Source organism: Struthio camelus, chromosome 14, assembly GCF_040807025.1.
Source record: "Struthio camelus isolate bStrCam1 chromosome 14, bStrCam1.hap1, whole genome shotgun sequence".
In the NCBI taxonomy this organism is placed as follows: domain Eukaryota; kingdom Metazoa; phylum Chordata; class Aves; order Struthioniformes; family Struthionidae; genus Struthio; species Struthio camelus.
In genome coordinates, this window is record NC_090955.1 from 426,231 (window position 1) to 441,084 (window position 14,854).

The following is a 14,854-nucleotide window of genomic DNA, read 5'->3' on the forward strand; positions in this document are numbered from 1 at the left end:
CATACTTTTTTCCCGTAGATGTTCAAGCGTTCTCTGGAGGTCTGAGTTCAGTATTGCCTAAGGTTTGCTATAGCTTGCCTCCAGTTCAGGAAATTCATTTATTTTTGCATTTGTGGTGTATATCCGCCGTATAAACACAACAGATATATTTCCAAAATTGTTCTGTATTTAAAATGCATTAAAAGCCCAGAAGTGCAATATCATCGCTTCTTTATGTTGCGTGTCTGTTAACATGTTTCATGTTAATGCATGAAAACCCACAATATTTGGAATTATGTATCCTTCCAAATTCCTTTTCTCCTTAGAAGCAGATTCCCTTATTTCCTTTTATATACACACACAGTCCCCTCTTGCTATCTGGTTTGTCATTTAGTTGCTAGGCAACTGAGATTTATACTGCTTATGATTTAAGTTCCAATTAAGAGTTTTACTCTTAAAGTTGTGTAAATGTATTCGTTAGTATGAATGTTACTAGTCTGCGCATGGTCCTGAACTATGAGGTTCTTCCAGAGCCGGGAATTTCAGAAGCAGACCGGGAGAACCGTATGTTTGTACATACCCACTGTAATGTTAATATGTCCTTTTCACTGGAGAACCACTAAGAAAGATGGAGGCTTTTCATTTCACTTGCAGGACAGAAAAGTAAGCATTCTTTTCATAATAGCTAAAGTAACTTTAATTGCCTCTCTACTGCCCTTCATGAGTTATGATAATAATAAATGCAGATCCAGTTCCTTAGCCACACAGTGTTTTAAACTTGTATTATATGTATTTATAATCCACTGAACTTCTTTTTTCAGGCTAGCCCGGATTCTGGTTCGCCTGCCAGCACTTAGGCTGATGAGCTCTAGCATTACTGAGGAACTGTTTTTTACTGGTCTCATTGGAAATGTTCCAATTGACAGCATAATCCCCTACATTCTCAAAATGGAAACAGCAGAATATAACGGTCAAATAACTGGCACATCTGCATAGTGGGAACAATACAATTGGATGCATCAAAGTAATTTTCACAAAAACAGAATTAAGAGAGAGAAGTTAAAAGAATAACAGTTTGGTATGTACAGATATTTCCAACTTGTTTCTTAGTTTCCTATCAGATTTCTTCTCATCTGTTTGCTGACTTTGACAAAATGTAAGCAGCTATTAAATGGCCTGCTATTAGGACCTTTTCTGCCACAAGGAACGTTTTCAATGCCTTTCATTCAAAAGGCTATAGATTACTGAACATACTTTTAACATGCTTTGTATTTAGAAATTATCAGTGGTTAAAAATAGAGTTTTATAATATCGGAGATTAGTAATGAAATTACTTTAAAAGTAAAAAGAACAATATGTATATATTTAAAAATATCCTTGGAATTAATATCTAATAATTGCCAGGGTATAATATTAGCACTTTGTAAGCACTTCTTGTCAAAGCGATAATGTCATCAACATCCTGCTTGTGAGTAGGGGAAAATGAAAAAATTGTGTATGTCCTTAGTAAAAACGCTAGTGATTTCTGTGAAAATGTAGAATGCTACAGGAGACAATCATTTATTTTGCAAAAAGTCACTTGTTCTTATGTTATGCATTAAATGTGGATTCTTAACTTAGATTTCCACATTGTCTGGCACTATACTCTGTTAGATTAGTGCAGCTGTGATTAACAGCATGACACAAGCATAGTGACGGTAACATGCTGCAGAAATTACCCAAACTAGAAGACAGAATTTGAGTTTCCTTCCACAGTTATGAGGAAATATTCAGATTCCTTAAAGTTTCTACTCAACCTGACACTGATGTTTACGCAGTCCTGACAAATACTCTGATAGGATGCCTTTTGATTGTGGGGAAAATCGGTCATTAGCTGGAAGAACAATCACTTTCAAGCAGAGCTGTGTGAAGCTCTTTGAGTACACCTGGGGTATTTCCCAGTCTGCTCCTCCTCTCTGAACTCATCGTCCAGCCAAGGTTACAATTTAAAACCTGAAATGTTTAGAAGCTCTAGCAGTCAGCAGAGTATGTACTGTAAAGCTCTCCCTTCCCTGAGGACTAAGCACTCCTCCTTTTGCAAAGCTCTCAACCTTCCCGTGACCCAGTTTGAAACTGAGGTATAGCTGTGATTTATACTCAGTCACATACAATTGCAGATAATGACTGATACAGCATGGAGTTATAAAATGAACTTCTTTTAAAATTGTTTTGAATAGTGAGCCATCAACACATTTTCTTGTACTAGCCATTATCAGCTAGCACTGCTTTCATTTTAGTATAATTTATTAATATACAAATTAGTGTTTTAAATGATTTTTTTGGTCACAACAATTATAGCTTCATCAGATCCTGGCTTATTAGATACATTAGATAATTATTTTAATTATTTCTATGGCAAAGGCATTTTCTACTTGTACATTTTTACGTGACAAAAATCTAATGATAAAATTCAGCACTTTTGATCTACTTCTAATATTAACATTGATGTTAATGAACATCATGAAGTTGGTGATTGCATTTTTAAAGGTCTGAATTGCAGCCAAGACCTTAGGCAACTTTAGATGAGGCTCCTAATGTAGTAACAAGTCCCGACTTGGTACGCTTCATTCTCGCTAGGAGGCTCACGTTTGTAACACTCTTTGTGACATGGAAGGCTATGTAATTTTGGCTTCTGGATGCATTAAAATCTGTTATTAATCGCAATAGTTATAGCATTCAGAAATTTCTGTTCTCAAGAGGATGTTACAAAGAGTCCAACATAAATGCAGAGATCTGTAATGTCGCACTTTCTTTTCTCTGAGCTTTTGCTATAGCAAGTGAAATTGTATTTTTAATGTGAAAAAAAGGCCCTCATCTAGCATTAAGTCAACTGGAACGCGGAGCGTTGTACTAGCTGCTGTACTGCAGCGTCACTTCTTGTGTGATTGTGTCGGCACCTCGGATGCAAAGTCCCTGTTTTAAGGGTATATAACTTAAAAATTAATTGTGGCTTTAACAACAAAAGAAGTACCTACCTTGGAAACAGTTGTGGCCATTTTTGTTAAAAATGAAAGTTTTACTGGGTTACGTCATTGTTGTTCTAAAAATAGTGTACATCGAACTATTGTGGTATTTTTAATTGCAATAAGCGAGAAGATAATGCTGTTTAATTTGCTTCTACTATTTTGTAAAAAAAAAAAAAAAAAAAAATTATTTAAGCAGCTAAGTAAGCATTGTTAATGAGACGTGTAATATTCCTTAATACAAAATACACTAGTCATCAGATTCATTTTTTTCCAAATTTTTACACACGTGAAGGCTTTTCATGACAAACATCATTTGGGCTTACATTTTTCAGGTAAAAGAGTCCCAGTTCGTGTGCAAAAAAAAATGTCCCTGAATTATTTTTTACTTACACAGTGAAAATAATTAAGAGAAACAAAACCCACTATATTTTAGAGGGGACAGAGGAATTGGATGAAATAAGACTTAACGTGTATACGCTGTGTTTGTAAATCAAAATGGTAAATTTCATGCAGCTCTGTTAACAAATAAACCGCACTTCCGACAAATACCAGGCCACATGATGGTATCCGTCCTTGATGGATATCTGCTAGTTCTTTTCTCTGCAAATAGTACCCTGGACGTCAATATTATTTTACCTGGGGTAAAATGTTACTTTTTGTAAATGAGAGATCGCAAGGCAAACCATATCTAGGGTTTATTTTTTTAAATCTCATGAATGCATTTAATAGATACGTATTACCACCTGACATCTATAAAGCCTCCTTCTGTGTGGCATCTTCAGCATGATTTTGCTGGGTCACGTTAGTCAGAGCCGAGCTAATTTAGTTCTTGTGCCAAGAGCAAAAAAGTATTTTCTCTAACTGTAACTATTTTGATTCAAAAAGTAACAGTTTGGACTGTAGAAATTTTGACAGCGGATGGCGGATCCCACAGCTTAAGAAACATTCGGAATCTAAAGCGTCTTGAGTATTTGAATGTAAGCTATAAATATAAGACAGATGGGAATAATAACCTAATGCTTCTTTCTCACATGCTACTCAAGGGCTACCATAAAATTGAGTCAAAGATTTGGCCTGCTAGTGAGAGACACTGAAAGGAATCACTGAAAACACTGCCACGTTAAAATTATAAAACATATTCTCCAACGCAGTAGGGCTCCTTTGCACTAAATTTCAAGTGCAATCTAGCAGTGAAGCTATTGTAACTTTTTAAATAAATCTTTCTTCCTCTCCTCCACCTTCCGTTAGTAAGAGATGGATGCTCCAGAGGCGCAGAACTGAGGTGGGGGTTCTTTCTACCCTCCGTTTAGGGGTTACTTTGATAGCAATGGAAAAGGCATAGCTAGGGAAAATGGGCTTCACCAAGTTGTTCTTGTCCTGTGATGATCTTGGGCATTATTTTCAGCCACTTCTGGTGGCTGGGCTTTCAGGTCATCCTAAGAAAATGAAGGTAGAATTGCCTATACAGCGTGGCTGAGGCTCCAGTGAGTTTTAAACTGTCTTTGCACGCCATTTACCTGGTTTGCAGCTGGGCTGCACCACAGATTCTGAATCTACATAATCCCCGTATGTTACTGAACAGAAGTGGTTACCATTACTGCAAAAAATATTGCATGGCTAATGTAGTTCCTGTCATTTATGAGATTTTCTTACCCTCCTCTCCGGGGACTGGAAAACAGTAACCGACTAATCTCATGGAAGTTGCTTTTTCATGAGTTTCAGGTGTTCTTTGGTTTTTTTGCAAGTGCAAAGTTCTGCTTGTGAAGGTGAAACAGGATTATTTTTTATTGTAACAAAACTATTGAAACAGTGTTTGTTGGCTTTAGGTATATGGAAAAAGCTTGTTTTCCTAAAGGCCTAACTTCAAGGCCAGACTTGTGTTTACAGAACGAGGAGCCAAAGAGTCATAGTCTGAGGGTGAGTCTAAGAAAAGTGGCAGCTCACTGAAGCTCTACTTAGTGCCTAAAATGTATGCATTCCAGCGTTTTCTAGGTCCTGTTTCTGCTGCTCTTTTAAAATTAAAATATTTTAACTCAGTAGAAAAATAGTGATAAACCATCTGATTTGGTCTATCTGAGCTTGAGTGTAGGTGTACATCAGTAGTAATTCAGACAAATCAAAACTCTGTGCTGGCTGAAACTGTGGCATGTAGGGGGTGATAATGAGCCAACAGAAGTGCATCATCCCTTTGTTTTCCAACCCTTTTGAGAAGGAATTGGATTAGGATCTTGCAGATACATAGGAATAATGATCGATAACGGTATAGGGGCATTTTAGGTTAGCTTTGTAGTAATGCTGTTTTATTGCATTTGTGTTGGGACGAAAAGGCAAACGCTTCCTTTAATTTACTCACACTGGACACAGAACTAAGACTACATGCAAACGTCATTTTTTTTTCCTGCTCATTTACATTGGTTATATGTTAGATCTAATGCTTTTGGTGACAGTGGAATTATTCTCGTGCGGAACTGGTAGGAGGGGAAAGAGAATCGTCTCCAAGAACGTAAGAGACCCTGAAGAGAGCCCTATGTTAGCTGCCTCAAAATGTTAGATCGTTGAGGAGGCTTAGGTTTCAGAGCACTCTGAGGCAGAAAACTATTGCTGCTCACTATTTGTTACTTGGTATCACTTAGTAAAAGTCTGTTTTCACTATCATTTCTGAAATACATGGGCCACAGAGCAGCCATAAGGCCTCTAGTGAATAGCACTGACTCAAGGAGATTCCTGTCCTGAAAACAGTTGGCTCTGTATTGTCTTTATAGCACCCATTGGCAAAGGGCATATTCAGAGGTGCGATAGGGAGAAAAAAGTTGTAGCTGAGGCTTCCAGGCTAAACCAAGCTCCTGAGGGCCTATTCTAAAACTTATTTCTTCTTTGGCAGTGACTATAAAACACTTAAGTGTTTCCATTGTTGGGTATAGTATGCAGACTTTTTGCAGGAGTCCTGAATGGTGGTGTGCCAGACGCGTTTCCCTGCTCACTACAAAGGAAGAGGGTAGTTAGGATCCTTCCCTGATTATCTGGCATTTAATTAGAAAGGGATAATTTTTAAAAGCACCACATAATGTGAGTAGCAATGCTGTCAGGGTACAGTTTAGCCAGGAAGGGGAACTTAACAGGCTGAGGATGCCACCAAACAAGCAGGGATCAGAGGCGTCTTCTGCAAACACAGCAGCAGTGAGGGGCCCTATCTGAATCGGGCGATGAGAGCAGGAGAAGTGGCGGCCGGTCAATCAAACATACGCTTCTAGCAAACATTTTAACAAACTAGACTCCGTAAGCTCTGATAGTTTCATTGTCCAGTTCCGCAACATTTAAGGCACCAATAAAGAAAAAAATAAACTCAATGTAGTTACTGTGGCTTCAGCTGCTGCTGACTGCAGTTTCCTTAGGATGTCTATGCGTTATGTAAGGAACCAGCTATCGGTCATATGAATACTGCTTAATGATGAAAGGTGCATCAGCAAATACCTGCAGGATCACGTCCCCCAGAAGAAAGGAGAATCTTTAAAATGTTCTTTGTTCTTCTATTTGAAAGCCTTCCCCTCTCTTTCACTTACTATTTAGAGAGCAAAAGCAGCGTAGGTTTGTGTCCTGTCCTGTCCCCCCTGCCCCAAGAAAAAAGTAGAAATACTGGGAGGAGAGCAACAAGTAGGCTCCCATCGGTCTCAGTAGTTCACCACGCTTGCCATAAAGAGCATAACAGCAGCTGTGATGGTTTGCTTTGATAAGCATGGATCTGCTGTGATGACAGCACACAGCATCTACTGTCGCAATACCTCCATAAGCATCCAGGTAGACTCAACAAAGGTCACGGTCACTCTATAGAGGAGATGAAGGGACAGGGAAAGGACAAATTGTCAGCATCTACTGCATCCTGATGGACAACAAAGGATAAAAAAGAGCTCCATGTAAAAGTTACCGAGAGGCCATGACAAAAGGGAGCAAGATTAAAACAATTGCTTGTTGCCCCTTTTAATTCTGAAGTTGCTGAGTCGTCTTAACAGTAAACTCCTCTGATTTAAGTTCAGGTTTAGTGTTTGACTGAAGATGCCATAACCCCTCTTGATAAATTATGATACAATCTTACTTCTGCTGCAATTAATGATATCAACCTTAAATCTGAAATTTGTGGGGGAAAAAAAAACCCCAATAGTTATACCGAAGTTGCAAGTCACATTCTTCTTAAGGTTTAAATTCTCTAAGTCTAAATATGTTAGACTTGGAAAACACCAAACCTCAGAATCATCTCATTACAAAGCTTTTTGTTGTGAAGTCATGCCAGGGTTACCCTGGATAATACTGTCATGATGTTCCATAGCTCCCATAGCATGTTTTATCCTGTGAGTTGCAGAAATGCTTTGAAACTAGCTTCTTATTAAAATCATGCCTTTCTTCCTCCCCTGTTTTTAAAGGATTTGACAGATTTTTCTATACATCTTTATTTTGTGCCTCCCACCACTGTGCATTTCTGCATGTTCAATACTAGACCTTACTCGAGCAGCTAATGCATATGTACATAGTTGTATGTATGTGTGTATGAGTGTATATGTTTATATCTGTCTAAATATATTATGTACAGTGTATAGAAAGTGTAGTGTATGTATATATGTACAGATATGTAGCCATGTATTCATACCATTCTACTTGTTAAAGCTTTTCATTGATTTGCTAATCTGGAGCTTCCTAGTTTTCATTTCTTGGCCCACACTTCATAGGTGCATCCCCATGAACTTGAGAGCTTTGCAGCTTTTTCTACACCTGGCTTGAATTTGGTATTTCGTGTTCAGTACTGGCAAATATATTCCATGATATTTGAGGCTTTTAGATTATTCCCTTTGCCTTTTCTCATTTGATATGTAGAAGTAAACCAGTGAAGAGCCAATAGGACCTATAATACCAACGCCATTCATAAATAGAGTATTACTTCCACATTCTCAATTTACACTCATTTTCTTTCAGGCTTCTTAGATAAGGTTTTGCAAAGTTTTATTTCACAATGAAACTTGGTAAGTGGATTGTTTTAAGTCTTCAGCAGTGGATAATTAGAAGAAAAACAAGCTGCCCTGTATTGTTGAACTGTAGCACGCAGAGCAGACTGCAATGGATGCCCTTTTAAAAATCACCAGTCGTATTACCATAATGATAACACGAAACCAGACTGCTAATTAAACTATGATGTCCTCTGTTTAATGAAACAATTACATTCCTGCTAGAGTGATAGTTAAATAAGATGATCTTCTTATTTAGTTTAATTTCTCATGAACATCAAGACTTTCTTAGAATCTTATTTCAATTGTATATTTACCTCTCTCAAGTTCCATTTATTCTTTAGTTCAAACATCTGGATTCTTCTCCCATCTTAAAAGGTTTTTTTCTTTTTCCAAATTTAGTTTTTGATTTTGATGAAGCATCTGAGCCACTGATACCCATTTCCAATATTATTAAGGCTTCGACCTCTTCCCATTCTTTTTCCAAATCTACTTTTTATTTCCTAAATCATGTTTTTCCCTTCTCATCAACCTGAAAATTGGGACAGCAGGATTCACTTTCCAAAGTTAGTCTCTCTATTCCGGAGCTTAAAGAAAACAAAGCTTATCAGTTTGTTTAGTTGTCAGGATAACGTCCACGGTCGCATTCTCTCCTTTCCTGAAACTGCAGTCTGTGCATGAAGCTTTTGTTATTCACAGTGGGAGCTAGGCACATGGAGCAGTCTTAAAATTAGACTTGCAGTAAGACAAATTTATACATAGGGAGTATTAAACATTTAAGTTATCAAAATATAGGCTGTTCCTGTTCCCTTCCCCTTCTGATCACTTGGAGTTACATAAGAAGCCTTCTGCAAAAGCGGTAGCATTAACCTCAGAAAAAAAGTATTTTACAGATTGTTTATGAGAATAGTTCAGCATATCTTTGTTTCTGTCACATTTAGAAGGTGATGTGGAGTTTTCTGAGCGTTTATTTCCACTTGTTGGACTCAGCGTGGCAAAGACTCTTGTATGTTTAACCTAAGCAGATGAGCAGATGCCAATTAAAATGTCAGCTTCTTGCATGCTTAAAGGAAGAGCAGAAGTCTCTCACAGAGTTAGGCCCTTTGGTTGTAAAGTCTTTGCTATGAAGAATGTGCTAGGAACGTTCTGTTTCTTGCAGTACTGTTTAGTAAGCATTTGTAAGCTTTCGTTTTAAATACAGAACCTGTAAAAACCCATCTTTGACATTTCAAGCCTTATTCCTGAGTTCTTCAGCAGGAAACTCCCCATTTAAATTAAGGGCAGGAATTCCTAGGACAGATGGTCCTTTATTGGTGTCATGACAATCAGTACTGTTTGAAGAATATTTGTTAAAAGCAGAGTGGAAACCTGAATGTCTTATAGTGTTATTGTACTGCAGTAACATTTTTAAAGATTAAGAAGTGGACTGGGGTAGAGATCAGCATAGAATCTATTTAAAAAATTCAACTGAGAATTTGGAAAATGAACATATTTTAAGCTTGTGAACTTGTTTATATACGCATTTGAATTATTTATATATGAGTGCGTTTTGTCCTTCAGAATACAAGTGGGAATAAAGGGTATGTATTCTGCAGCGACCGTGGAATGTGAAATCAGCTCTATTTGATCACAGAAAGATAAAGCCTGAGAACTACGCCTGTTGTCAGGTATCTAACACCTCTGAGTAATTGGTTTCTTGTACATTTTTTTAAGGATCTTAGGTAAATGATAAAGCAGGTACAGGTCCATTTTAAAATGCTTTCGATGATTATGGGTTTAAAGTAGGACTGAATAAAAATCAAATAAAATGGCTGTTCTTTAGGAAGAAAGCATATTACTTGCATAACTCTTAATTCCATGTATGATAAAATATATATGCTAAATATGGGAATACTTTTTATAATTCCTCTGTACTCCAAAATACATTGTAAGCCAGTGTTCAAACAGTTCTATAACTGAAAAACTGCACATTGTGTGAGTGTTGTATGTATTTGGCATACCAGGAAGTTTGGAGCTCCTACAAAAATATCCCATTTTTTTTATAAAAGGAATTATCTACCTTAATTCCTTGGGGTATTTTCTGGAAGTCTCTGTTCATCATCATTTAGAAAACTATTGTTTGTGTAATTACATTTTAATTTCAGGTTTAAAAATTCACAGAAGTAATTCATTTCTCACAGCTTCTTTTGTGAAATCAGCATTGTATGTGTGATGGCATTTAAAAATAATAGCATGTTCTTTTTTTTTTAATCTGAATTTTATATCTAATCAGTGTCTTCAGTCATGAAGAGGAATTTGCATTGTTGTGTTTGTATATAGAGTATTGCAGTGCATGATTTTAGCTTATGCATTTTATTAAATGCTGTTTAAATGTGGCATTATATTGTTGTGGCTTAATACTACTACCTAAATGAGGTTTATACTATTAAAGTGAATTACAAATATAAATGCATTCTTGATTTTTAAGTTCACTTCATTTCTTTTTGAACATTCCGTGTCCAAGCCAAATACATAATTTATTCATTTCAGGGAGACACAGAATTTTTTTTTCCTTCACTACCTTACCTTATACTGCTGATTTAACTAGCTCTAGTACAAGAAGATAAATCCCCCGCACCCTATTAATGCCGGGGAGCAACTCGTTTGAACAAGTGGAGAAGGATTTTTTCCTAAAGCTTCTCATTTATCTTTTTTTAGTCTCCCATTTTTCTCCTTAAATTTACTTGAGGAGATAGCTCTTAATAAAGAGTACTTGATGTTTACTTATCTCTGACAGCCCCTTTCTGCCTCCCCTCCGCTCTGTTTGAAATTGAAGCGGTGCATTCAGGTCTTCAGTTCCCTTTCCGTACGCGTTAACAGAGAGAATGAACATGGACTCTGCATTCAGCACAGAAACTGCAACCTCCGTTTTACACATAACGTGGTGGAGATGAAACGCAACTTGTTTACAGAGAGAAGGTGGTTGACTGTATTGGTTGTTGCTGCTGTTAGAAATTCTACACTTGAGAAAAGCTGAGCGGGGAGGTTGGGCCAGATGAGCTCCAGAGGTCCCTGCCGGCCTTGGCCGCTCCACGATCCTGTGGTGCGCTTCAGCAGCAATGCAAGGCAAACAAGACAAACCTGCATTGGAGTAACCACCTTCTCCCAGGAGAACCATGATTATTCTTTCATGGAAAAGAAGGTAATTTAATTTAGGTGCCTAATGTGGAGTTTATTTTTTGACACCCAAGCATGAAAAGGGTCATCCTCTGCCAGATGAGATTGTGGCCACATAACAGAGCATTCAATCCAACTGTTAACAACCAATAAAGTCTCCAGGAAAGAAACAAGAACTGGGAGCGCTGAAGGGTATTACTAATCAAGATGAATGTGCACTGACCAAACTGCTGAGGGAAACAGTTCAGAGCACTTTTCTACCTGTGGCATGAGTGCGTGCAAGAAGTCAGGCAAATTATCCTTGAGCACAAGACGCGGTCTTCATATTTGACAGAGCTGTATGGTTCATGACAAACAAAAAAAAGGACGTTTATTCATATCATGCCCAATCATGCATTAAATTGAGGTGCTTTCAATAGCAACTTAAAGCAGTAGTGAAAAAAAGTAAAAACCTTGCCAATAGCACATTCTAAAAATCTAATTTACATCAAGAGATGAAGTTACTACAAAAGAAGACAACAGAAATGAAGTGGGAAAAATGCATATGATCATGTTTTTTTGCAAGAAGAGTAGCAGCCCTTTCCCCTCTGTTTTATTCTATCTTTCAACTCATGTAGCCTTCCGTTAAATTATTACCAGTTATTGCTCCCGCTTAAGTTTTTCACACCCTCATACCTGTTTGCACCTGAGTTTTAATTTCACACTTTTAAAGCTAGCTGTGCTGCCAAAATGTTTGTTTTTTCTTTGCTTTAATAAGAGCATCAGCCATAGGGTCCACCCAGCCGGACACGGCGCTCCGGACAAGAGCGGCGCGCAGTCCCGGACCTGCCGGGCGCTGCAGCTCGCCCCGGTTGCAGCGTAGCGACCTCCGGCCCTGGAGAAGACGTCTGTGTATCTACGGCCGCTTTCAAGAGATGGTGTTTTTCCTCCTCAAACCAGTGCAGCCTACGGCTGAATATATAAACGTTCAGTGTCCACAAAACTGAGTGGCAAAAATATAACACAGCGGGGGGGGGGGGGGGGGGGGGGCCTGGGACCTGCCCTGGAGCAGCGCTGCGGACCCGGGGGGGGGGTGGGAGGGAGCCGCGGGGGGGGGGGCTGAGGGGGTCGCGAGGGGGTTGGGAGGGGCCGGGGTGTTGGGGGGGCCGCGGGGGGGGGGGGCTGAGGGGGGGGTGGAGGGGTTGGCGGGGCTGAAGGGGCCGGGGGGGTTGGGAGGGGCCGGGGGAGCTGAGGGGGGGGCCGGCTGGGGGGCGGGTGAGGCCGGGGGGGGGCCGGGGGAGGTGAGGGGGAGCCGGCTGGGGGGCGGGTGAGGCCGGGGGGGGGCCGGGGGAGGTGAGGGGGAGCCGGCTGGGGGGCGGGTGAGGCCGGGGGGGGCCGGGGGAGCTGAGGGGGGGCCGGCTGGGGGGCGGGTGAGGCCGGGGGGGGGCCGGGGGAGGTGAGGGGGAGCCGGCTGGGGGGCGGGTGAGGCCGGGGGGGGCCGGGGGAGGTGAGGGGGGGCCGGCTGGGGGGCGGGTGAGGCCGGGGGGGGCCGGGGGAGGTGAGGGGGGGCCGGCTGGGGGGCGGGTGAGGCCGGGGGGGGCCGGGGGAGCTGAGGGGGAGCCGGCTGGGGGGCGGGTGAGGCCGGGGGGGGCCGGCTGGGGGGCGGGTGAGGCCGGGGGGGGGCCGGGGGAGCTGAGGGGGAGCCGGCTGGGGGGCGGGTGAGGCCGGGGGGGGCCAGGGGAGCTGAGGGGGGGCCGGCTGGGGGGCGGGTGAGGCCGGGGGGGGGCCGGGGGAGCTGAGGGGGGGGCCGGGGGGCCGGGCCGGCTGGGGGGGCGGGTGAGGCCGGGGGCGACTCCCTTCGGTCGGGCGCCGCGTGGCCGCCCCCCCCCCCCCCCCCGGTGCCGGGCCGACCGCGGCGGGAACTGCAGCTGCCGCGGCCCCGGGCGGGCGGCGCCCGCCGCCATTTCCGGGCCGCGCCTCGCCGCCGCCGCCGCCGCCGCCGCCATGCCGATGAAAGGCCGGTTCCCCATCCGGCGGACGCTGCAGTACCTGAGCCAGGGCGACATCGTCTTCAAGAGCTCGGTGAAGGTGATGACGGTGAACTACAACACGGCGGGGGAGCTCGGCGAGGGGGCGAGGTGAGCGCGGCGCGGCGCGGCGGCCGGCGCCGAGCGGCACCAGGGCGCGCCGCCCCGGCAGCCGTGCCCGCCTGTGCTGCCGTGTTTCTTTTCCTCTCTCCTTCTAGAAAGTTTGTGTTTTTCAACATCCCCCAGATCCAGTACAAGAACCCCTGGGTGCAGATCATGCTGTTCAGGAACATGACCCCTTCGCCCTTCCTCCGCTTCTACCTGGGTAGGTGCCGGGCCGGGGCTGGCTCCCTCCTGCCCCTCCGACGCAGCGGGCTCATCTCGGCCCTGCTGCGACGCGAGGCGAAAAGCCCTTGTCTGCTTTAGGAGGAGTCTGTTTATCTTAGTGAACGCAGAGTGTGTTGGGCTCCGTCGCCCGGAGCTGTTGCGGAGCCCCCCTAAAAGATGGCTTTGCTTTTGTGCGTTGTACGCTAACGTTAATTATGGTAGAGCAGCACCGCTTTTAACCTTCGGGTCCTTGAACCGCATGGGCTGGGGGTGCCGGCAAGGCGCCTTCTGATAACGCTGTTGCAAATTTTTCTGGCAGACACTGGAGAACAAGTTTTGGTTGATGTGGAAGATAAAACCAATAAGGAGATAATGGAGCACATTAAGAAAATCTTGGGGAAAAGCAAGTAAGTAGCACAGTCTAGCATACATCATAACACAGTAGAGAATCTCACTTTTCCCTGAGAAAAGTGATGTTAAGTCCACAAATTAAGAGCTGTCCGTAAATCCATTGATATGGTAATTTGGGACCTGGAGGGAAAAGGACTGCTGCTGTTCCATTTTCTGATGGTAACAAATGCATCTTTTTTTTAGAGAAACACTTGAAAAAGAGGAAAAAGAGAGGAAGAAACTATCACATCCTGCAACTTTTGGTCCCAAGAAATACCATCTGCGAGAGTGTATGTGTGAAATTGAAGGTCAAGTTCCCTGCCCTGCTTTTGTGCCACTGCCTAAAGAAATGAGGGGCAAATACAAAGCTGCTATGAAAAATGAAGCATCAGCCTGATACCTCAAACCATGCAGTTGTGTTCCTTCAGAGTTAGATGATAAAGGAGCTTCAGTGAGAGACAGCGTTAACAGCTCCTGGAAACAGGAACAAGTAAGCTTATATAATACAGACGTCCTTGTTTCATAACTTTTCACTGGGCTACTAGAATCATTCAAGTGAAAAATATTCTTAAATAAATCCAAGTTAAAAAAAAAAAAAACAATTATTTTCTTTGTGCCACTTCTAAAAAGCATTGCAGTCAACTGTGCCTGAAAGCAAGAAGGAAGATAATACGACCAGAGGCCTGTGTCCTACTCATGGCTACTTCCATAAGGTCACGGCACCTTTTAAATTCAAAAACACTGTCATGTTTGCTCTCAGATGGAGAGAATAAGCTAAAAAAGTTATTTTATCCTAGAATTCCAAAGATTTAAGGAAGCCTAAAAGTGTTCCTGCTGCTCTGTCTTGTAATAAAGGAAGATAGCCAAATCTTAACATAAGCCCAGGCTGAAAGTAAGCGTTGAGTTTTCTTATTAAACTGATTTAGTTACCACTCAGAAACAGGTAAAGTCTCATTTTTTAAATGATACAATTTTTGCAGTTGACACTGCAGCTTTGAGA

General features: G+C 42.1%; 2 protein-coding genes and 1 long non-coding RNA gene across 13 annotated transcripts in view; 2 read left to right on the top strand and 1 right to left on the bottom strand.

Annotated features, from left to right (window-relative positions):
* Nucleotides 1-9,804, top strand: part of NR2C2 (nuclear receptor subfamily 2 group C member 2) — a 45,048-nt gene extending 35,244 nt beyond the window's left edge. For 7 of the 11 annotated variants that reach the window (XM_068907283.1, XM_068907286.1, XM_068907289.1 and 4 more), the window contains one exon: nt 801-3,176. In XM_068907283.1, the coding sequence (XP_068763384.1) occupies nt 801-975 (175 nt within the window). In that variant the 3' untranslated portion in view covers nt 976-3,176. Of the gene's footprint in view, nt 1-800; nt 3,177-9,535 lie in introns of those variants that run through there. The other 4 variants (XR_011134519.1, XR_011134518.1, XR_011134520.1 and 1 more) reach the window with 2 other exon arrangements.
* Nucleotides 9,805-11,475: 1,671 nt separating this feature from the next.
* On the bottom strand, nt 11,476-13,664 carry LOC138060982 (uncharacterized). The gene is made up of 3 exons (XR_011134521.1): nt 13,459-13,664; nt 13,160-13,351; nt 11,476-12,082 (listed from the first exon to the last, which is right to left on the bottom strand). It is a non-coding gene; the product is annotated as an uncharacterized lncRNA (long non-coding RNA).
* MRPS25 (mitochondrial ribosomal protein S25) lies at nt 13,004-14,794 on the top strand. The gene is made up of 4 exons (XM_009681140.2): nt 13,004-13,248; nt 13,356-13,462; nt 13,784-13,871; nt 14,059-14,794. Exons 1-4 carry the CDS (start codon nt 13,115-13,117, stop codon nt 14,249-14,251), a joined length of 522 nt encoding a protein of 173 aa, XP_009679435.2. The 5' UTR covers nt 13,004-13,114; the 3' UTR covers nt 14,252-14,794.
* Nucleotides 14,795-14,854: the final 60 nt, after the last annotated feature.

Bases quoted from the DNA above. Each gene is read 5' to 3' on its own strand.
- MRPS25 (XM_009681140.2), top strand. From the start codon at position 13,115: ATGCCGATGAAAGGCCGGTTCCCCATCCGGCGGACGCTGCAGTACCTG. The intron at 13,249-13,355 runs GTGAGCGCGGCG...CTCTCCTTCTAG, and splicing joins GAGCTCGGCGAGGGGGCGAG to AAAGTTTGTGTTTTTCAACA. The intron at 13,463-13,783 runs GTAGGTGCCGGG...TTTTTCTGGCAG, and splicing joins CTTCCTCCGCTTCTACCTGG to ACACTGGAGAACAAGTTTTG.